The following is a 25610-nucleotide window of genomic DNA, read 5'->3' as shown; positions in this document are numbered from 1 at the left end:
AGGTCTGTCATCCATCTTACGAGTAAAGTCATTTATTCCTCTATATGGGTCTCTAATGTTCTTGTTCTTATTGTTCGTTGCAAATAATTTTCCTGGGGAGTAAAGCGCAGCCAGTGTGTAAGGCTGACAACCTTACCGCCATATTTGAGCTGATTGTCTAGATAATGTGGGACCCTCAATGTCTCACAACCCTATGGGCCTTCAAGGCCTGTTACAGGGATAGCTTTACTTTACTGTATGTTGCAAGTTCATTGATTTTCTTTCAGATATTCCCTCTTTTTGTTTTTGAAATGTCTGCTGGCTTCACATCTTATACTGTTCAGATCATCCCTACTTATTTCACTTGGATTCTGAAACCACTATAGTTTTTCTAGAGTCCTCTGATCAAATAATTTTGAGTATCCTTCGTCGAGCCATGGCTTATGCTTCTTCAATCATAATAATCTAGACTCTCTATGGATGAAATTTTTATATTCTAATATTTTCCCAAGCTCTATCAATATTCACTTCTGTATCAAGTTTTCCAAAGCTGTGAACCTATTTGAGATTTCAATCTGATACTAGTCTTTACCTTCTACCTCATTTAATTTCTTGAGACTGAACTTCTCCATATGAACTCTGAACTCTGTGAATTGTTTGTTTGCTCACTGCCAGTCTTTCCCTAACCTTGGCCACCACCAGGTAGTGGTCAGTATCACAATCTGCTGCCCTGAATGATCTGACATCAAGTGTACTTGAATGTCATCTCCTGTCTATCAATATATGGTCAATTTCATTGTGAGTCTTTCCATCAGGAGATGTCCCAGTAAATTTATGTATGTTACAATGTGGGAACATTTTACTTTTGACAGTCAGATGTTTGGATGTGGCAAAGTTTACTTCTCTAACTCCATTATCATTGCTGATTTCATACAAACTCTCCTTCCCAACTGTTGGCTTGAAAATGTCTTCCCTACCTACTTTGGCATTGAAATTTCCTCACAGAATTTTCACATGGTATTTAGGGAATATATTCTCACAACATGACACTACAATGTAATATTTGTAATTTATGATGATAATAAAAAAATTTCCAAAATTGCTGATTAAAGAAATTTACAGTATAAATTGAGTCAAACAAGTCTCCTCTTACTGATACCCATTCTTTTCATTTCAATGACCTGTTAAGAACAAACATACCAAAGAAAAATGTCTTTCTAGACCAGATTATAATTTTACCTTGATTGTGTCATAGGCATCCATTATGACAGAAATGAATAAGCTGATCACTACATAGATGTAAAGTGAGATGAAACAGTACAGGTATATGCGACTGTACCACCATAGCATTGGTGATTTGAAGGACATGATGGAGAACGTTGCATACATATCATCCCCATTGATGAGAGCAAACAAACACTCAGAAGTGCTGGCCAGTGACCGGAACTGCAGGAGAAATCATAAGAGTCAATATAAAACACACCTACATAAAGCAGTATGGTAGGAATGCACATAAGCACACACCCAGTATTTCTGCATAGTAAAGTACAAGGAGTTTCAAAACCTCACTCATTTTCTGGTAACAAACCATGTCACACACTGATAAAATTTTCTATACAAGTATACTGCTCAAATTAAAAACAGTATTCAAATTATGCATATATGAAAAAGGGTGTCTGAAGGGCAAAAATTAAAGCAAACCTAAAAAAATTGTACTAAAACATATGTGGACATACCTTCATATGATAGGGTCCAAGAATAAGCCACCCACAGAATGTAAACCCTGCGTAGATCAATAATGCACAGAGGAGGAACCTAGCAACCTTAGGGGCTGCTTTCTTCAATGTCAAAATAACGACCTGAATATGAAAGGAAGAAATATTTTAGTATCGAGTAAGAGTATAACTCAGATATTTAAAGAATAATGGCTTACTGATGTCCAGTGCAAAGTGAAAACTGACAACTAAGAACTCCATTTTTGTCAGCAATACTGAGGTTATGAGTTCATAACTGCTGACTGACTACACATTAGCTGAATTCATAGTAATATCACTATATCTTTATATGAATAAACTTTAGTTGCAGAGAATATTAGCATTAGCTACTTACATTGTATGTTTTAAAGAAGCCAAGGTATCTCAGCACACCAAACCATACCAAAAGATTGCCAGTGCCCAGAAAAACACTACAAATGTTCCACTGATCTCCAGCGAACTGCTAAAACAAAAAACAAAAATCTGAGAACATTATAAAATACTGCCATTTGTTTAGTGACTATACAGGGGGTTTGGATTGGAAACTGGATATACTGGACTCTCAGAGCTTGTAACTACAGGTAATTACAGTGTTATCGCTAATTTCCGCATTCTGCAATTCACTACAGCACACACTGGGTCTTCTCAGTCTCCTGTGTCTTCATTGGTTGTCACCTGGTGACGCTCCCTACACAGAAAATACCTCAGCTGCCACGTTTCACAACTCCCGTCCTCGCTGGCGGGTGTCTACCCCACAATGACTCTTCATGGCCACAACCCCTGGCCACCGTCTGTCTCCTAGTCCCATCTGTCCATAACTGGCCAGTACTGACTGCCTGCAGACCCACTCACAATCTTGAATTAGATTATGTTATATAGCCCCAGAAAGGACCCAGCAGAACACACCACCTACCACAGTTCCTATACTGTTGCATGCGTAACTGTTGTTATGGTAACGTGGCGATTACTAGCTACTGGGTAGCAACAAATGTTTGCTCAATAGTGCTATCACTTGTTTACCTTGCAATGGATATCTCTTCTGGCCCCACAGTTTCACCTTTCAGGTGTCATGTCACATTGCTCCCTTCTTAAGGCTATCCATCCTGAGTAGCCTACAGACATGTTGCCATTCTCTTCTTTTCTGGTGTGCGGAGGCAAGAGTAGCTGGTGCTCTTATAACTCTGGGTCTTAAGCTGTCTGTAGACTCTTCTTCCAATTGGGAGGGAACCAGCCCCTCCACAACGTCTGGTCACAGGCCTTTCAGAGTCTGATGAAAACCTGACTATTCGCTCTGCAATATCCAGCCATAGGGTCCATTTCAGGGCTTCACTGACTTCTCTTGCTTCCCAGATGCAACTGCTCATTTAGGCCTGTCCCTTATGCCACTGATGCATTTCAGGTGAGTCTGTCATCTCTTCTGGAATGTCTGTCCTTTAGTGGCTCCTCATACAACACCATCTTGGATCTGACTCTTCAGTGGGTTTCAGTATCCTAAGGCTGGTTGCTGGTCCCCAGAGCAATCCTTTGGTGCTCCAATAATATACACTACGTCCCCTTCATCAGGAACTTCCTGATGCTTCTCCATGGCCTCAATATCTTCTTCAGTTGGCTCCCTTTCCTCTAGGCAGGCCTCCATCTCTTCTTGGTAAACCTTTAACTTCTGGATTTGTCTCCAACTCTGTAGCCTTCACTTCTTCTATGCCAGTCTTACTTTCAGCTTCCACCTTTCCTAGGCTGGCCTTTATCGGGTCTTCCGTTGCTCCTAGGCAGGTTTTCACCATGGCTAGCAACTCCTCTTGACTGGCCAGCAGCCACTGTAGCATTACTTCCAGTTTTGAAGCATGTGGCATGCCTATCCACGGCAGTCTTCACTCTAATTCACTTAACCCAATCCCACTTCTAACACGAGATGTCACATGTTAAGCGACTAGACACAGGGTTTGGATTGGTAATCATATTTACCGGGTTCTCACACCCAATAGCTACAGGTAACCATAGCACTATCACTAATTCACGCACTCTGCAATTCACTACAGCACACACTGAGTGTTCACAGTCTCCTGTTTTCACCAGTTTCATCTGGTGACGCTCCCAACACAGCAGATACCCCGGCTGCCATGTTCCACAGCCCCTGTCCTCACTGGCTGGTGTCTGTCACACAATGGCTCTTCATAGGCGCAACCCCTGGCCACTGCCTCCAGACCCACTCACAATCCTGACCCCCTGAAAGCTCCAAATAGATCTCGTTATATAGCCTCAGGGCAGACCCCACAGAAAACACTGCACACTGCAATTCCTCTGTTGCTGTGGTCGTGTGATGAGTAACGAATGATCATTCAATAGCACCGTTGTGTATTTACTGTGGTGGAACCTAGCAATGGATGTCTCTTCTGGCTGCACAATTTTGCCTTTCAGGCATCATATCAAAATATGCACGAGTGCCTGTGCACCCATAAATAAATGCATGAACTTCAACCTGCAACATTACAAATTTTACCATATCCTAGAAGAATAATGCCAGTTATAAAACTGCCAGCAACTCAGGCAGAATGTTACAAATGTTCATATCTTTATTAACAAGTTATTACTAGGCCTATGAATCAATTGTTTAAACCATTTAACCATTCACAATTAACCAGATAACCAAGAACCAAATCAGTGAATTAATTTGCTGACATAAATATACACCACAAAATAATAACTGAATTTTACATCAATGACAAAAACAGAACTTCTACCTGCAGCTAGTGCATACTGATTGCACAACACAGAAACAAACAAACGGATAGAGTTCAGTACTGCCATAAACTGTGTGATAAGATGTTTAAAATTCCATTGATGAATCAGTGGATCCCTAGCCTAGAATGGAAAACATTATTTATAGGAAGAACATTTTTAATCTTATGCTTGCTATTTTAAATTATATTTGGGGGAGAGAGGGGGAATTAACTACTAACCCTCAGATTATTAGGATAATGGAGAGGCTTCAAAGATTCAAAAAATATATTTTACATGCCACCATTAAATAATAAACATGGTTTTAAAAATGTCTACATCTGTTTATCTGAACTTATCTATCATTCTAGTTCTTTATATAAGAACCATAAAATTTCAATATTGGGTTCTATTTCTGACTTCAGATGGTCAGAATATGACAAAGACTAACTTACTCACTCACTCGTGGAGCTGAGCCCTTCTTGAGAAGCCGCCAATTTTGCAGCTACTCAAGAACTTCCCAGCATTTTATGGAACCAAAAGGTTCATTACTGTGTTCACAAGAGCTCTCCACTGGTCCCTATCCTGAGCCAGATCAATCCAATCTATACCATCCCATCGTATCTCTCTAAGATCCATTTTAATATTGTCCATCCACCCACATCTTGGTCTTTCCAGTGGTCTCTTTCCATATGGCTTTCCCACCAATATCCTACAAGTAATCCTCTTCTCCACCATTCGTGCTACATGCCCTGCCCATCTCATCTTCCTTGATGACGAAGACACTATCTTGCTTATTTCATGCCACTAGAATTTGCAATTTTCACACACAAAACACAAGCTTGTGAAAGATTAAACCAGATACTTCAACACATTCAAAACTAGGATGTGGCCAAGAAGTCCCATGGGCTGATCCCGTCCACATATCTGTCAAGCTTAAGCATCCACCCCTCCAGCATACTTCCTTTCCCTATATTCGAGGCCAGTACAAACCCTTGCTAGAAAAAAGTGCTCTGGGCTGGCTGATACAGGCTAGAAGGGGCTGGAGGGGAATACAACAGAAGCTGGAAGGGGAAGTCTTCACCACTATCCGTGGTATCAATTTAATGGTACATGCTATAATTCTGTCAAGTCAATGATTCAACCGTCTTATGAGCAACACGACTTTCTATTACTTATTTGAAAGTTTCTCTACATCACACCACATGTTTCAACTAACACTGGTCATCATCAGTCGTTTAAAATTGTTGATGAAAATTGCTGTGCTTCTGTTTTGTAGTTTCAATATTTGATATGTGGTCCCATTTTTACACTTGTGTATCCCACAGTGATGGGTAGTTTTTCCTGCTGCACTGTGTGTCTTTTTAATGTGTTCATTTAATTGAATCCAAACTCAAAATATTAAAATTGTTTTGGTATTAAATTAAAAGTTTAAAAGCTAAAGGTTTCCCTGTGCTTATATAATTAGGCACTGTGGATGAAGACGCATGGGGGCGTAGATGGACAGATCCATGTTTTCTCGGCACTAGTTGGAGGTGAGTGGTCAGCTTCACATCCTGGCCCTTTTACCACCGGGTGAAAGGGCCCCTGGTATGTATTAAATATGAGGCTGCATGGTCTCCAGAGCCAGTTTGGATGCTGTGGAGAAGAGAAAATTCTTGATCCTACTGATGCTCAAATTCCAACCCCTCATTTGTCCAGCCTGTAGCCAGCTGCTATACCGACTGCACTATCCCAGCTCCAAATTAAAAGTTCAATGTATTTAATTTATTTACCTCAATTATATACCCTCTATCCCTTGCAGATACTCATACAGACATACACATACAGCATAACAACGGAGAAACTTACTTTCCTCTCAATTTGTTCCTTGATGCCAGAACCCAGTATAATTAATACATCATTAATAATGATCATTATATACCACATATTCAGGAACTCCAACTGTCCTTCTGCACTCAAATCCTTCTTGTATGCCTTTTGGAAAAAATTTATAGTTACCTGAAACACAATATACATCAGGGTCATTAATCATGCACCTTTTGATGTAAATGCATGCATCATAAATCATATGGTGCAAGCTGTACAATCACTACTCAATGTGACAAAGCAGAAAATAACATAATTCTAAAACAAATTGTTTTAACTTTAAACGGCCGAATGTTATATATATATATATATATGCAGCAAGCAGCACCCCGAGTTGGCCGAATGTTATGCGGCATGACACGTGCTCTCTTTGGGAGTGCTGACAGTTTGATCTTGGGTTTGAAACCAAAACAAACCTACGTGAGGTCATACCAGTGGTGCATTCCTTAGCTCTGAACAATGAAATCGTTTATCAGTGTACTGGTTTTGATACTATTTACGTTTAGATATGACTGTTTATGACCTGTTCAGCCAAATATAGCCCAGCTTTGTTTCGAGAACTGATGAGGAAATATTCATTGGTGCTTGCAGATGAGTGCTTCTAGAGTCTTCAAGGAAGTGTGACGCATTCAAGGATTGGTTTTCAGTAGCGAATTATCAGTCAGGGAGTCAGTGTCGGATTGTCTAATATTTCTTTATCAGTTAAAAAGTCAGTGTCAGACTGTCATATATTTCTTTGTATATTATTTTATTTTGTGTCCTGGAAGAGGTATAAACCCACTGAGCCCGTATTACTTTGTGAGTAAAAGGCATCTTCGCCACTGCAACTTTCGGTATCAGTGTCGGGCTGGCACTCTTTTCGACTGGTATCATAATTACTTTGCATCAAAATTTTGCGAGTATTACTAATAGGTGAGAGTGTCGCTTTGTCAATCAACATAATTTATTCGATTCTGCTAGAAACCCCCCTCCCCCAAGATGATTCTTTAATCGCACAAGGCGAATNGCAAATATCACGGTCAGTGGCGTTTCTTGGCGGGAGGCCAAGGTTATCTGGAGCCCAACTGAGTCGACTGGAGGTGAAACATTCACAACACTGGCCAACCAAAGGGAAACAAAGACGTCGTGTGTTTCGCTAAATAAGAAAAGCAGGAGCATGCTCTTCTATTGTAAAAAGGTGATGTCGCTCCGTGTGAGGTGGACTGCTTCGAGAAGTTACATGCGCCCCAGAGTGTATCATAAACTGTGAAGTGACGCAGTTCAAACTTGTGTACAGTCTGAACAAAATATTATTGTATATAGCGTGATTAGATTTACAATATCACCATGATTCAAGGTTGAAGAAAAAACAATGGGTAAGTCCTTTCGAATTTCATAACATATATATAATAAAGACTATATTTTGCATTTCATGAAAAAATAATCACAGTTAATTTTCGTTTGTAAAAATAGCACTTTTGTGTATATGTAGAAAGTTTTAATGTCTTTCAGGTTGTTGTTAGTTTGTATTTCTATGTTGCATAGAATGGAAAATATGTATTTTTTCTGAAAATCTGCAACGTTAATTAATTAGGGCGATTTAAATACTGGCCGTAGAGGGCTCCTGGCAATTTAAAAATCGGTACATTAAAGGTTAATATTACTTACAGTGAACCCCCACTTAAGATTTCTATGGGAAGCAGTATATCTGAACACTAAACCACGTAAAAACTTAAATGAAGGTAATTTAATGCTAAGATCATTGACTTGGTATCATTATAATTTAACATTGAATCAAGCACATTAAATATGGGTTCCACTGTATACGAGGGGGTACCCAAAAGAAACTGAACTTATTTTTTTTTAAACTTATTTATTCAAATTTTAAGCACAAACCTTCAATACCCTTCAAAGTACTCTCCACTTACACTAATACACTTGTCTAGTCTTTTATTCCATTTTTCAAAACATTGTCTAAATTCATCTTTTGAGATGCTTGACAGTGCCTCCGTCGTTTTTTCCTTCACCTCAGCAACATCAGCAAAACGCTTTCCTTTCAAGTCTCTTTTCATTCGAGGAAACAAAAAAAAAAAAGTCGCACGGGTCAAGGTCGGGTGAGTATGGAGGCTGAGGAACAGGGGTCATACCATTTTTGGTCAAGAATTGTCGTACAGACAGGGCTGTGTGAGCAGGGGCATTGTCATGATGGAAAAACCAGTCACCCGACTGCCACATATCTGGCCGCTTCCGCTGCAAACTGTTGCGCAATCCTTTCAAAACTTCCAAGTAGAAAGCCTGGTTAACTGTCTGACCCTGCGGAACAAACTCTGAATGGACGACTCCTCTCACATCGAAAAAACAAATCAGCATTGTTTTCATGTTTGATTTCACCTGACGAGCTTTCTTGGGGCGAGGCGAACTTGAAGTCTTCCACTGGCTTGATTGTTGCTTTGATTCAGGATTGTAAGCATAGCACCAGGTTTCGTCACCGGTGATAATTTTTTAAAAAAAGTTTTGATCAATTCGGGACTCTTCTTTCAAAGCACAGCATGCTTCCACGCGACCTTGTTTTTGTTCAGCAGTCAGCAGTCGTGGCACGAATTTCGCAGCCACCCTTTTCATTCCCAAACCTTCTGTCAAAATTCGCTGAACTGAGCTCCAAGTCACTCCCGATAGCTCCACAATTTCTTCAATGGTCCGTCGTCGATCTTCCTTGATGATTTCACGAATTTTTTCAACATTTTCATGTGTTTGGGCTGTGGAAGGACGACCAGAACGAGGTTTGTCATCAATTGACATTTCACCATTTTTAAAACGGGAAAACCACTCAAACACTTGAGTTTTCCCCCATAGCATCGTCCTTGTAAGCCGTTTCTAACATTTCAAGAGTTTCTGTTCCACTTTTCCCGAGCAAAAAGCAGAATTTCACTGCCGCACGCTGTTCACGAAAATCAGCCATTGCAAAAACGACGATCACACAAAACAGTTGTCACTATAAACTCTGCGAAAACTAGTCCTTACCTTCTGAAGCAACGGTAGTCGGCTTATTAGACTCAGGAATGTTAGCTCTATCCGCTCATAACGGCAAAACACGGTACTACAAAAGCTCTGCCCACAAAAAAATCAGTCTTTTGGGTACCCTATCGTAGTATGGTACACTCGTTTTAAACTTTATTCAAATAATGTGTTTTGTCTAAAATATTTGCAGTGTAGAAATACTGGCAATAGTAATGAAGTATTATACATACCAACTTGAGCTGTTGTGCTCTGTAAATGGCTCGACAACACAAAATCAAGGAAATGCTACAGATCACAATCACCAATGAGTTGAGAATGCTGAGAAGTATGGAATCCAATCGATTATCCACTGAAATGCATTAATATCATTAAATATTTCTCTTATTTGAGCAAACATGTTGGTACAGCTATTTCTCATTCTTAAATTATAAGTATCTATGAATGATATCAAGTCACAGTTACCCGTAGAAATAAAAAAAATAATTTGATAACAACTTGTAAATAATTATTTACAAGTTGTTATCAAATTATTTTTTTTATTTCTACAGATTTTATTTCTACAGATCCTTCAATTATAATTGAAGGATCTGTAGAAATAAAATCTGTAGAAATAAAAAAAATAATTTGATAACAACTTGTAAATAATTATTTACAAGTTGTTATCAAATTATTTTTTTTATTTCTACAGATTTTATTTCTACAGATCCTTCAATTATAATTGAAGGATCTGTAAACAACGAAATTCATGAACTGTTACTTAACTGTGATTATAAATCAAACTGCAAGCTGTCTGCTTCTCTAAAGGTGAACTGCGCAGCCTACTTAGGCATAGTTTTTACACTAGAAAACCAGAACCTGGGGTTCGGGCAAAGCAAATCAGAACAAATATTGCTGATCTGGTACTGGTACTGTAACTTCAAGTCTCTAATAATAAAGAATAAACAAAAAAAAATTCATGTATGAAGTAAGAGGTCAATCTCACCAACATACTCCACATCCCCTTTGCAGTAGAGACGCACTGCATCTGCGTCTAGTGACAGTAACATCTGTCCATCATGGTCCTCATTATCAAAAGATATCTGAAAGTAAACTAATTTAAATTAATATGCTGAAAGTTCCAAGATATCTGTGCATTCTTAAAAAAAAATATTTCCAATGATGCTTGTAACGACCTGATAGAAGAACCAAAAGGATCAATACTAGGTATTTATGTCAGAGCCTGTCTCAAGATACAAAACCTGAAATAATACAATTCAGTTCATATCCCCATAAATATAGCCTGAAGGCTTGTCTTCATATTATCGTCACATTTCCTCCACGACTTTTATATGGTTTTCACACCAAATTTCTATACACATTTATTTTTCTCCAACCTTACTTGTATGTCCAGCTCTTAACTTCTCTGAATGACTACCCTATAAAGACTTGAAAGTGTGAAATATGAAGTTCTTGTTGTGTACATAAACTCCATTATAAACTTTGCTACTATTCAACCCAAAATTCCTTGTTTTCCAACTCTGGCAGTTTACATTATTCCCTCAGAACCATGATTTACATTAATACATTAGTTCATCCAAATTCTTTTTAGTAACATACTTTCAAATACAGTAAAACTTGGTTATAGCAACATCGGTTTCTGCGACACCTTGTCTATTGCGTCAAATATTCAATGGTATGAACTAATTCCTCATAAAGCAACTGTTTTTATACCTTGCTTAGTACGACATGCACAAATGCATCAACCTCGTATGTAACGTTATTTTCATTCCTGAATTTCTCTGATATCGTGGGAAAGTTTGATGTGTCTGCCCACCCTCACTTTCTCTACTTGCTGACGTGACTGTCCTGGAAGAATACGACCGCGGGCTGCAAGAGGAGCGTGGGTTTTATGCGAAAACAAGGGTGTGGGATGGGACTGCGTGAACAGTGCAAGAGGATGCGGCAATTGTTAACTGCATCCTTTCCTAGAATCTCATCTAACAGGACCTCACATTGTCTACTTACCCTATAGTGTTCCTGCCTAAACCCAGAGAAGTGCAGTAGCGAAAACACGGCAATGAAAAGGAAAGTTTTAAGCACTGAAGAGAAAGTTAAAGTGATTCGTGAAATAGAAATTGGAAGGAAAAAAGCTGATGTATGCCGCGAATTTGGTTTGGTGAATTCTACATTACAAATGATATGGAGAATCCATATTAAGTCCACGTTAATGTTACGTTAGTCTGTACTTAACTACGTATTTCACTAACAAATGCAACATTTTAACTCGGTTTTTGGTAGATTTTTACGTGACTAACATAAGGCTACTGTGGAAGTGCCCATTTCAGTTACAACGACATTCGTTTATAACGACACTATTTTTAGGTCCCTTTGATGACGTTATAACCAAGTTCTACGGTATTACCTTATCTTACATAACACTGAAACCCACTTATTTATACACAGACATGCAAGCATATTTAAAATAACATTATCTAAAACATATTTGCAAGATGTGCTAACAACTGGGAATGAGAGTTTACACAAAATTAGTAATGATAATGGAGTCAGAGTAGTAAACTTTGCCACATCAAAAAATCTTATTGTCAAAAGTGCAATATTCCCACATTGTAACATTAATATACTTGGACATCTCCTGATGGGAAGACACACAATCAAATCGACCGTACTTTTGGTAGATAGGAGATGGCATTCAAGTATACTTGATGTCTGATCATTCAGGGCAGCAGATCACCGTCACAATCATTCTTGTCAACTTCTTTGTCTATTTCACTGTTTTCTTTCAAGTTTGTTGACCACTATCTGGTAGTGGCAAAGATTAGGGAAAGACTGGCAGTGAGTAAACAAACAATGCACAGACTTCATATGGAGAGGTTTAAGTTCACAAAATTAAATGAGGTACTGGGTAAGGGGCAGTATTATGTTGAAATCTAAAATATGTTCACAGATTTGGAGAACTTAGACACTGAGGTGGGTGTTAATAAAGTTGGGGAAACTATTAGAGATAATATCAATATGTCCACCAAAGACTGCCTAGGCTATTATGAACTGAAGAAGCATGAGCCATGGTTTGATTAAGGATTCCCAAACTTATTAGACCAAAGGAAACAATACAAACAGTAGTGGTTACAGGATCCAAGAGAAATAAATGGGGATAATCTCAACAATATAAGATCTGAAACCAGCAGGCATTTAAGGAATAAAAAGAGGGAATATCTGAAACACAAAATTGATGAGCTTGCAATAATGTTAGAGACTTGTATAGAGAAATAAATTACCTTGAGAGTGGTTACCAACCTAGCAGTAACTTAGTGAAGGATGATAATGGTGATCTGCTTGCAGATTCCCACAATATTTTGAACAGGTGAAGAATTACTTCTCTCAGTAATTGAATGTACCTATAGTCAGTGAAGTTAGGCAGATAGAAGTACATATAACTGAGCCATTAGTATCTGATCCTAGTCCTTTTGAGGGTGAAACTGCTACCGCAAAATTGAAAAGGTATAAATCGCCATGTAGTGATCAAAGTCTGGCAAAATTGATTTAAGCAGGAGGTGTGAAATATTATGTTCTAAGATCCATAAGCTAATTAATTCTATTTGGAATACAGGAAAATTGCATGATCAGTGGAAGGAGTCTATTATTGTACAAGTTCACAAGAAGGTTGATAAAACTTACTGTAGTAATTATTGGTGGATATCACGGCTATCAACTTCACACAAAATTTTATCCAATTTTTTTTCTGTGAAGGTTAAGTCCATACATAGATGAAATTATTGGAGATTATCAGTGTGGGTTTCAAAGTAACAGATCAACTACAGATCAGATCCTTTGCATTCGTAGGATACCGGAGAAATAATTGGAGAACGAGACAGTACATCAGCTATTCATAGACTTCAAGAAAGCATATGTTTCAGTTAGGGTAGAAGTATTGTACAATATTCTGATAGAGTTTGGGGCACCCATGAAACTAGTTAGGCTGTTTAAAATGTGTGTAAACGAAATTTATAGCAAAGTTCATAAAGGTAAACATTTGTCTGATAAATTTCCTATCCAGAATGGTCTAAAACAAGGAGATGCATTATTGCCACTGCTTTTCAACTTTGCTTTAGAATATGCCATTAGGAAGGTATAGGGAAACCAGGTGGGACTGAAATTAAATTGGACACACCAGCTGGTGGTTTATGCTGATGATGTGAATCTACTGGGTGATAATATAGATACCATAAAGAAAAAACACAAACCTTAACTGACACTAGTAAGGAGATTGGTCTTCAAGTAAACACAGAGAAAACTAGGTATATGTTGCTGTCTTATCACCAGAATGCAGGGCAAATTCATGACATAAAGACAGGTAACAGATGTTATGAAAATGTGGCACAGTTCATATATTTGGGGACGATGATANGAATATGCCATTAGGAAGGTATAGGGAAACCAGGTGGGACTGAAATTAAATTGGACACACCAGCTGGTGGTTTATGCTGATGATGTGAATCTACTGGGTGATAATATAGATACCATAAAGAAAAAACACAAACCTTAACTGACACTAGTAAGGAGATTGGTCTTCAAGTAAACACAGAGAAAACTAGGTATATGTTGCTGTCTTATCACCAGAATGCAGGGCAAATTCATGACATAAAGACAGGTAACAGATGTTATGAAAATGTGGCACAGTTCATATATTTGGGGACGATGATAACAAACCAAAACCTGATTCAGGAGGAAATTAAGAGGAGACTGAACTCAGGTAATGATTGCTACCATTCAGTCCAAACCTTTTGTCTTTCTTTTGCTGTCTAAAAATATTAAAAAAATAGAATGTACAAAACTATAATTTTGCCTGTGGTTTTGTATGGGTGTGAAACTTGGTCTCTGACATTAAGGGAGGAAAACAGACTGATGGAGATTCAAAACAGGGTGTTGAGAATATCTGGACCGAATAGAGATGAAGTGACAGGAGGTTGGAGAAAACTGCACAATGAAGGGCTTCATAACTTGTATTCCTCTCCAAGTATAATTAGAATGATCAAGTCAAGGAGGATGAGATGGACAGGGCATGTAGCACAATTGGGGGAGAAGAGGAATGCATACAGAATATTTGTGGGAAAGCCAGAAGGAAGATCAAGACTTAGGTGGGTGACAATATTGAAATTGATCTTTGAGAGATCAAATGGGATGGTATGGATTAGATTGATCTGGCTCAGGACAGGGATCAGTGGAGGGCACTTGTAAACATGGTAGTGAACATTCGGGTTCCATAAAATCCTGGGAAGTTGTTGCGTAGCTGCACAATTGGCGGCTTCTGAAGGAGGGCTCAGCTCCTTGAGTGAGTGATATTTGCAAGACATGGCTGGCCTTTACATCACAGTATATGCTACCTATTTTGATGAGCACCAGCTGATTAGTGAGCCTGTGGTATCTAACATGTCATTTCACAATGACATTAGCTTGCAAACAGCTGTCACTTTGAAAAATGTCTTAATAGGATTCTACAGTATACGAGATACAACAATGTTTATTATTTCAGTAAACAGTATATTTGGAGGCAAAATCATGAAGTCAACAAGGACTATGGAAATGGCTGTGAACCTTGAATGACCGTCAATTATTTGAAGTCATTTATAAATTTTCCTTCTAAGAAAATGAAGTGTCTACAAATTGCATACAAATTTTACATTCACTCACTGTCCAAGTCCTACCTTTATATTGAATTTGTAACAATCTGGTGGAGTTATTGGTCCAGCAGCCTTGAAGTTGACAGTCTTTAAAGAAAATGTCATTTCTGCTTTAACTAAAGAAGAGAAGTTTATCAAAATGCCATGCTCTTTCAAGAAATCTTTGGCAGAGTAGTTCTTTGCAGTTACGTTGGGTTCTACTGTTAGATTCAAGCATCCTAGAAAGAAATCATAATAATGAGTCCAACATTTCATTATAAGAACATAGAATTAATAATAATCCACGATTAAGATTGTAAATTTGACATAACTACATTCAAAGTATATATTTTTAATATACATATCATGATCAATGACTTACGTTCATCAATTTCACTATTAAACATGTAACTTTCATTAAAACCAAAGATGGTTCCCTCCTTATACTGGTACAAGCAAAGAAGTGGTGCTGGCATAGAATTATCTTCCTCTGTATAGGAATATGGACCAATGGCATTGCCAAGATTTGCATACTGAAATATTCACAAAGCCACAACCTGAATCTTAAAGGAAATAAATGGACAGAAAATAAACATATGTTGAAATTCTTCTTTTAATATTGAACAATTTATTCATATTGTGGTTACACTAATAGATACATAAAACACTAACTCACATAGATCTTGGAAGGAAGTGGCCAAACTGAAGGAAGTTCCTAACCATGTCATTTTGCATTAAAAATGTTATATGAATGTATTTCCTGATCACAATGGGTTATGAGCTGTGGTTGTGGTTGTTTTCAGTATAATGATAAAATTGGGTTCTGTGCAGATGCAAATTCATTTTAAAGTTGTTCACTTACACTAGACTGCATTTACATCTACATTACAGCCATTAACACAAATGTTAAACTGAGTGCCTTCACCTTCACTACTTTTGAGCTCAATTATCAGCAAACTGATAGCCTTTGCAGGAACAAACACTGTTACTCAACAATGAGCAGATTAATATTACAACTTGACGATGATCCGAAACTGATGCATGCAGAGGTTAGTCCAATGCAGATATCTATGTACACATACTTCTGTAGAGTTCCATTAAGCATAAGACACGGAAGTCAATGATGTACAGTTTGAATACCACCTTCAGAAATTTAATTTCATGTATTTCAATTACATCCACACCCTTCTTGATAATATTCAATAAACCATAACTCCTTAATAAACACAAATATTCATATAACATTTCTCATTCAAAATGACTTGGATTAAATTAAATTAAGTTTCAATACTGTATGGTATGGGTTGTCTTCGTCTAACAAGTACATGCCATTGTATACCAAAAATGTCATAAATTTTAATGACCACTGTCACACCTAAGAATAAAGTGACATACTCTTCTCCAAGCATAATTAGAATGATCAAGTCAAGGAGGATGAGGTGGGTAGGGCATGTAGCACGAATGGGGGAGACGAGGAATGCATTTAGGATATTGGTGGGAAAGCAAGAAGGAAAGAGCCCACTGGGAAGACCAAGGTGTAGGTGGGTGGACAATATTAAAATGGATCTTAGAGAGACAGAATGGGATGGTGTTGATTGGATTTATCTGGCTCAGGATAGGGACCAGTGGAGGGCTCTTGTGAACACGGTAATGAACCTTTGGCTTCCATAAAATGCTGGGAAATTCTTGAGTAGCCGAAGAATTGGCAGCTCCTCCAGAAAGGCTCAGCTCCATAAGTAAGTAAGTAAAACATTTAAGTTGACTGGTCTAACAGAACCAGCAAACACAGCAGTTCACTCTGTGCAGTGAGGAATGAACCTCTGTTTGCAGAATACAGAGAGTGAAGAATTTTGTTTGCTTAAATCATACGAGCATAGTCTTCAGGGATGTGATGCCTTGCAGTTTGGTAAATAGAGAGTAACATTACAGAGAAAGTCGCCACCTCCATACAGAGAAGAGTGGGACCACCTTTACAAACTCAAGAATTCTAGTCCTGGCCTGTCCTTCCTTATACCTGGACCCAGTTCCCCTGGGCAGCTTAATCTTCAACCTGATGATGGAGGAGACAAGATTCATCTGAAACAGTGGCACCTATCTACCAAACTACATAGTGTCACATCCAAGAAGAATGGAATAATAATATTCACAGCCACAAGAACTTCAGATCTCGTACACCTGAATCAATCAGTATCTACACAGACTTCTCAATAATCTGAACACGGATAGAAGTGTAACGTATTGGCCACACTGTTGTTTTTTTGGCAGCAATGCATCACTTACTATGCAGCATAATACACAGTGCACACAGCAATTCTTTGTACATACCAAAGCCAATGAAGATCTAAACAAAATTAAGAGAATTAAAGCCAACACAAACTAACATTAATTTAAAATAGTGAAAGTACAATAAACTAAACCTAAAGACAGGTGCTGCAACATGTTCTCACTTTTGCATTATGTTGGCAACACTGAATAACACTTCATGCATGCATTTACTTGGCACACAAGGAAAGATGGAAGTGGGTGGAGCTGAAGCTTTCGCCATTAAGTATATGGCATCAAGGTAAAACAGTACACAGTGGAGTAACTGCTTTTATAGTATACCAGTATTTGGCTTTAAAGGAATATGTGCATTATTATCTATTAAGTCCTGCTGAGTAGGTTATTTCCTAAAAAAACTGAATCGTAACTTCTCTAACAGATACTTGACAAAACGAAACAGTCGTTAACCTTGATAAACTGAAGAAAATCATGACACTCTCCAGATGGTGAACTCTGGGATTCAAACCAATTACCTATCAAATACCTCTGCATGGTCAAAATGCTGATACAGCCACATAATAAATCACAACAGTTGCACACTCAAAGGTGAGGGTTAAAATTCTGATAAATAGGTTACATTACTGAATGCATGACTCACCCCAATGACAGCAAAATCCAATGTCTCGTAGAACTTACTGATCTTATACACAGCTAGAGGTCCAACACTGGGAGGATATGAATTCACTTCCCTAGTTGTATCCCACCCGTTCAAAAACAGGTGGGAAAATGCAATACGGTTGTCCCATGTGTAGTTGACATGTTTGTAGCGGTTATGAGCAAATAAGCATAACTGCAATAAAATATGATTTCAATTATCTGCAATTTCTCAATTTATTAATCCACAAACTGCAAATCTCTGACAACATTATCTTACCTGCACAGTGACTAGAATAATTTTTATTACTTGAACTACAAATTTATATGGAACTCTATGTTTTGCCTGCCATTTTTCAATAGGATTCATAAAGAAAAACCTCAGCTTTCTCCTCATTCTTTCCTCAGATATATCTACATCTGTTGACCTGTAACTACAAGCTGAAGATAAAGAAGTAGATGTTTGAGCACGACTCATAACCAAAGCTTCAAGTTCTGAAACAGTAACAGAATAAAGTAATGTCAGACTACTCAAATCTATTGAATCCTTCAATGTGGAGAAATGAGTATATTCACTGGAGTTCCCACACTGAACACACAATTCCCCAAAATGAAGTGATATCAGATTAAAAAAAAAAAAAGTAAAGCTATCCCTGTAACAGACCGTGGAGGCCCATAGGGTTGTGAGATGTCAAAGACTCCAACATTTTCTTGACAATCAGCTCAGAGATGGCAGTAAGGTTGTCAGCCTCATGTACTGGCCACCCTTCAGGAAGGTAAAAAGGTAAAGCTATCCCTGTAACAGGCCATGAAGGCCTATAGGGTTGTGAGACATCAAGGCTCCAACATTTTCTCTAGATCAAGGGTCTCCAAACTACGGCCTGCAGCCCACATCCGGCCCGCAAAAGAACTGTGCAGAAATGCACCAATTGAACTAATTTTCCAGTGAGTACTGGTAAAAAAACACTTGTTCTTAGATTTCAAATTCATTAATTAAGATTGTGCTTAAAACATACCGATATTCCATATTACGTTAATATTAATATTATTCACAATTTTACTAATTCTGGACCGCATACTGCGCGGTATTTCTTCGTACTTGTTTGGCCTCGATCGGCAAAGACTTCTTGCAGTGGTGCAGAGTAATTGTAACAGATCATCACCACCACCGGTGTCATACTTATTAGCATTTTTGTATTAAAGGCAACTTATGTCCAGTTTTGCTCTAACTGTTCCGAGAATTGGTAGTGAGGAATGCTGATAAGGCCACCGGAACTTTGGTCCATTCTATGACGGCCAGCTTGTAAATTTACCTCCATTTTTGGGACCACATAGCATTTCAAAATTTGAACCTCAATTTAATCAGATTTTAAGAATGCAAAAAGAGTTCCATCATTCACATTAATTATTTTATTATAATTTGTGATGAAAATATGAGCATTTGCTGCTATTGTCTGTTGTCATTAACACTTCGTGGACCGGTGATTTAAATATTTAAATCACCCTGGGGACCGACATTTTTAAACATACTACCCTAATTTGTGCACTGTTCACTTTAAAAAAATAATATAAAATCTCCTAATTAATTTTTTGAACTAAAATTTTTGGAGAACACTTACCATTGCTCCTAGAAGTGCTTGAGGGTGTGATATTTCTGGAAACTTTCCCCTTTGTGAAGTGGCTTTACACAGAACTTGCAAATGTAGACATACTCCTTTTTTGTGAACTGTGTAAACACGGCATTGCCTAGAAGTATTCTTCCCCTTGGAATGTTCACTCTTCACAATTTTAATGAGGGTATTTTTCTGTATATCACTCAAGAGTCGCCCTGGGGGTCCACATGAGGCCTTCGTGGGGTGGAAGTTGATGGGCCCGGTCGTACTAAGTCTTTGTGTGACCCTGGTTCTGCCGCCACCATCTGGACTGTAGCCCAGGCCTTTGCCACATTCATCAGAAATGCTTTGTATTTCAATTTTGAATCAGGGTTTAGATTTTTTTTAGATTTTTTGCTGTCCCCGCATTGTTATTACCCGCATTATCGTCGGAGCTACTGTCACTTTTACTGTCTGTGGCCACAATTCTTTGTTGTCCCCCATCACTGTCGCTGTCTGAATGACAATTAATCCATTACTACGCGTCTCACAAGGCAGGTCAGCTAGGTCATCGGAGGAGAATTTGTCCTTGATCCATTCTCCCCACTAGCTACTGGCTGACACACATAGCTTGAAGAAGGCAAAGCATTTTCCTTTATAGTCAGTTAAATAAACAGCGAGGTCAAGTTACTGACTGCTAACTAAACATTCCAGAGTCTTATCACACATCTGCAGGCGGATGCATGCAATGTAGGTGGCACCAGAACGATGCATAGTGTGTTGCAACTTATCGTGTTCTAAAAGCCTGTTAACACGCGAATTGTCCGCCATGTTTAAAAGCGAAAAACCTTTTAAAGGGTGTGCGGTCTGCAAAGTGTTAATATACGATAATTTATTTTCATGTTCTTTGTATTTAGTTCATGAAATTCTGTGCTTTCAATAAAACTCATATGCCAAGAGTTATTAATTTCTCATTTTATCCGGCCGTTGAAAGTGCTTAATTACCTAATGTGGCTCGAATTTCCAAAAGTTTGGAGACCCCCGCTCTAGACAATCAGCTCACAGATGGCGGTAACGTAGTCAGCCTTAAGCGCCAGCCGCACTTTAAAACCAGGAAGGCTTATTTAATCCTAAAATTTGCAGTAATGAGTTTGCTCACTGAACCACTGAATTCCACAGAATGACGAAGTTTACTCATAGCACACACACAGACTTAGCAGTCATTATTTTATATAACAAGAAGTTTGTAAGAAGAAATAGAACTTTCAGCATTGATTCTTATGTAATAAGACTTAACAGTTTGTTCATAATATTTAACAGAAAAATAAAATTTTTTATGGTAATAAATTTTCATGATCTTTGAACAGAAGCGTTCTAGAGGAAATGGAACTGCTGCCATCTGTGAAGAAGGAGTTTATTATTGAGGGAACTGCCCAAATCCAAGCAAATCTTACAGTGACAATGCAAGTATCATTGCTTAGCAATGGCGAGTAAACAGTGGTTGCTAGGCAAAGCCAGTAAACACCTGTTACTAGGAAAAGTGAGTAAACAGCTGTTGCTAGGCATAGCCTACAACAATTTGGACATGTTTTATATAGATCCAATTCTAGGTTATATAAGAAGATATACTGAGTAGGAGTTCTACAGTTCTAGTTCAGTGTTGTGTTTCAATACAACGTTCAAGGTGTTACAGAGTTCACTATTGGTATTATTATTATTCAATTCTTCAAACTCAAGTTTGTCTGTGTATACTGTGCAACTATAATAAATATTATAGAACAGTTCAACAAGTGGCTCTCTCTTCATATAGCGACATCCCACATAATTCATGCAGTGCAGCTGGAAATGAGAACTTAAAATAATTAATTCAGTTACAAAAACTTTGTTACATAAAAAATTAACAGAAATATAGTGTTTCAATATAATTAAACGAATAAAACATGTTATCAAAAACTGTTACTATACTGACACTATTAAAAACTTCCATTAACATCGAGATGTTCGTAATTGTAAAAATACAGTTCATGGAAAAAGAGAAGCTTCCCTTTACTATGGTGGTGCTACATTCTTTTGACAAAATGACTCGCTTAATGGAAGATTGAAAAGGATGATAATCACCAGGGCCAAGATTTTGATGACATCTCATCTTCTTTTCTTTGTATCCTATGCAATGCTCTTAAATATGTAAATCTTGGATATGAGCTGCAGGTTACAGAAATGTAAATTTTATAGGTATTTTTTTGTCATTTTTTGACATTTTTAGGTTTAAGGTATTTTTTTTTTTCATTTTGGGGGTAATTTTTTGGTAAATTTTTGGACTTTTATAGGTATTTCTTGTCATTTTTGGCCATTTTAGGGAATTTTTCTTCATATGTTTTCTGAAATGTGAATAACATGGAAGCGAAGTGTTCTTTCTTTTCTCCTTTAGGTTATTTTTCTGGATTTTTTCGGTCATTTTTTAAATATTTTCAGGTCATCAAAATCTGGGCCCTGATAATCACTGATGCAGTCATCAGAGATGAAATTCCACTGGATGTAAAAATGAATTAAATTCATGACTTAATTTAACTTATTTAAGCTCAGCATTGACCCAGAGATCCCTCAGGGACACATGTGCAGTTCATGATTTGTCCTTTCATCTCACTGTTCAGTTTACACTATTTTCTGCCGGTAAACAATATCAACAAATGAAATCTAAAGGTTTCTGGTGATGGTGTGTAATTATAACTAGAACCACTACTATGGACACTAAACACTGTATCTCTGGTAACTGAGACTAGGTCTTCCTTAGGCCCACAGGAGTAAGAATCTCTACCCCTATAACACTCATGACAGAAGCAAAACCAGTTCCTGAAATGTAGCGGTTTGAAAAAACTCAAAGTGATGGCCAATGTACAAAACAGTAGACCCAGTTATGACTATCAACAGGTATTCTCTTTTGTTTTATATTTAATATGCCTGGAACTTCACTAAACTGCTGTGCAGGCAAGTAGGAACTTAAGTATGCAACCACAGTGTCAAGTTTTGGAAGTCCAGCATATATTTCACCTTTCCTACAAAATGAAGAACTTGTGGAAAACTTGCAAATTCTCAACAAGTGAACAATCAGACACAGACAAGGGTAGCGACAGTGACATCCATAATCGTAGTGACACTGGCAATGACAGATAGTGGTGATGAGATTACTTATGTTTCTGATATAAATTTGATGTAGAAAAAGCAAACAATTAAAACGGACACTTTTACACAAGTGCAGGGTGTTACCAACCATATGAAACTTTTTACTCAATAATTACCATGCACCGAAAATTGTAAAGAAAGTTAATCATTACACATAGCAGTTTAGCGACCGTGAGATGTTTCCCAGAAAATCCAAAGTAAATGAGATGAAAGTGATCTAAGTAGAAACAATATATACTACACTCTCCTCACATTATTCATACCATTTCAGGAATTTATTCACCGTTTTTTAAAGTGATCGTAATAAATAACCTCTTCCTCTTAGCAATGACTCACCGTCACAATCATTCTTGTCAACTACACTGCCTATTTCACTGTTTTCTTTCAAGTTTGTTGAGCCTGGATGCGTCTGCATAGATTCAGAATAATCCATGTTCATTAAAAGTTCCGTTTCTATAATGTTGAAATCTGTATACAGTACGTATCACACCAGCATCTGCAAGCCAGACGTAACTGCAGCCTGGCATCTGCCACACTTCTTCTTCTTATCTACACACACGGTTAACACAACGTACTATAGGTATAGCAGGGAATAATTGCTGTGATAAAACATGTTTGAGAGGCATGAATCTACGGATTGCTACATAACTTGCAGGTATTCCACGGCTTCCACCAGTGAAGCTTATACCACTTATACCAGGTGGCAGGGGGATGCAACATAAACGCCGTGACGTCACGGTACATCACTGCTGCCGCGGTGGCCAGCTGCGACTCTCTTCATATAAAAATGGCTGCCACCAATGCCGAGGGCTCGGTCGGTAAGAATGTATGCTGTCATACCACCTGGCCTATCGGTAAGAAACTATGATATTATACCACCAGCATTTTTTACTGCTCCCTCCCAAAAAATTACTGGTTCACGCATATAGCTAGAATTAATAATCGATGTAAATGAAATGTTTATATTTTACAGGCACTGGTGAGAAACTTTCTCCTGATAAATCATCATCATCATCATTTATTTACATTCCATAAATCCACTACATATAGGATAAGGAATTAGTCATTGATAATACAAATAACACTACATAGAAATAATAATATAAATAACAATACATTATTCATACCATAATCACAGTTGATTATTGGAGTCAAATTTACAATGTTGCAACCCTGGCCTCTTGTACTGCAGAGGTTCTTACTCCATTGTGTGTTGTTTGTTTTTGAACCGAGTTCAATATCACTTCACTCAAAACCACCTGGAGGGGCATGAGTTAAATGATATCAAACTCAGTTCGAAAACAGAAAAAACACAACGGCGTAAGAACCTCTGCAGAACAAGATATCAGGTTGCAACATTATTTATCAGGAGAAAGTTTCTCACCAGTGCCTGTAAAATAAGATCATTTCATTTACATCAATTCAACACCCCCTAATGAAATGCAATGGATATTTGAACTATAACATATATTGAATACTTGTGTTTAGGAAAGCTGATGGTGGGTAAACTTGACAGAAAGAGATACTTGTATTCAACTTCGTAATTTTGCTTACAACTTACACAGAACATAACTTTTCAGTTACATTAACGTGTTATACACGGTGCCAAATCCCAGAAGACTGCTTTCTTCATAGTCACCGCAGTGAAAGCCTCAAATCTTACAATAATACTGATGTTTCCATTGGTAATTAATTTCAGTAGTATAATGAAACTCGAGTATCTGATACACACTCTTGTTAACAAGATTAACATTGCATTTAATAATACTCGTATATGAAAAGCAATAAAATAAATGCAGAACTCTGACAAACCTCATGATCTGAAACATGCTCATGTTTCCAAATTCAATAATAAACACAATAACGTGGCCAAAATAATACATTAACTGAACAAATATAATGAACCTTGAAAGTCTGATATATACATATATGTTCATATATTCGATGGTGAAAACAATAATATGGCCAACATAATAAAATAACTGAAGGAATATAATGAACCTTGAAAATCTGATGTTTATATATTTATGTTCATAAGATCAATGCTGAACCCAACATGACCAAAATAATGCAATGACTGAAGGGATATACCCATAATAACAAATTAGATGAATAACATATGTAAACACTAATAAGTAAAACTTCATGTTGTGCCCTGAAGGCCGACTCCAGGTAACATGTTAAAAGAGTATTTAACTTTTTGTATTTTAGGGGGAAATGTTGGTTAGGATAGAATTAGTTTTGAGAAATACTTGTAAGACGTATGAAAGAGGATGTAGGAAGGGTTAAGAAACTTTAAAGAATTCCTATGTATGGACTTAGACGGACATTGGCTTGTCACGCGGGAATGTCCTGTCAGCATAATGACGTTGACTGTACAACGAAATGCTAGCTTAACAAGTTCTACATGTGAAGATGAGGGAACGTTTGGAGGTAAAAAGGTTACCCGAATGGACTAGACATAAGGGGGCGTGTCTACCCCCTAAGGACCCCAGCCAACTAGAGCTAGCCACTTGGGACTAGACGTCATTGGAGGCATACTTGCACCCTCTGGGAAAGTAATGAGTTAGCAAGAATAAAGATATATAACCCAGAGACCAAATTAGTATAGGGATTATTCAAACAGTAATTTTGGCCCATTTGCGGCTGGAGGCCATGTTGGTAGAAGCACTGACTAAGAGCCGGGCCATGCCATCCGTCTGCAGTCTCAACACAAAATAAGTGAAACTACTCTTATCACCATGCTTAATAATTGTGATATTATTCAGGTGTAACTCCTCCAATGGGACATGAGTTAGGAACATTACAACAAGTGTACAGGGCGTAAGAATGATCCAATGGAGTGATGCAGAGGTAGAAAGGTGTAATGGAGAGACCGCAGAGGGGGTGTCTAGATGCAGGGATATATATATATATATATATATATATATAGTGGATGAGTAGAATAGGAG

The 25610-nt window shown here is 37.8% G+C and overlaps 1 protein-coding gene across 2 annotated transcripts in view; it reads right to left on the bottom strand.

The window, feature by feature from the left end:
* LOC111863441 (mucolipin-3) overlaps positions 1-23095 on the bottom strand; it is a gene marked incomplete at its 5' end in the record, with an annotated part of 38196 nt that extends 15101 nt beyond the window's left edge. Inside the window, 11 exon segments of one of the 2 annotated variants that reach the window (XM_023849769.2) lie at positions 1219-1425; positions 1716-1838; positions 2089-2196; positions 6300-6449; positions 9545-9663; positions 10297-10393; positions 15017-15210; positions 15354-15504; positions 17892-18083; positions 18168-18382; positions 22996-23095. In XM_023849769.2, coding sequence (XP_023705537.2) covers positions 1219-1425; positions 1716-1838; positions 2089-2196; positions 6300-6449; positions 9545-9663; positions 10297-10393; positions 15017-15210; positions 15354-15504; positions 17892-18083; positions 18168-18382; positions 22996-23092 — 1653 coding nt within the window. 2 annotated transcript variants of the gene reach the window in all.
* Positions 23096-25610: the final 2515 nt, after the last annotated feature.

Source organism: Cryptotermes secundus, unplaced genomic scaffold, assembly GCF_002891405.2.
Source record: "Cryptotermes secundus unplaced genomic scaffold, Csec_1.0 scaffold1863, whole genome shotgun sequence".
In the NCBI taxonomy this organism is placed as follows: domain Eukaryota; kingdom Metazoa; phylum Arthropoda; class Insecta; order Blattodea; family Kalotermitidae; genus Cryptotermes; species Cryptotermes secundus.
This window is presented reverse-complemented; position numbering and strand designations above follow the sequence as displayed.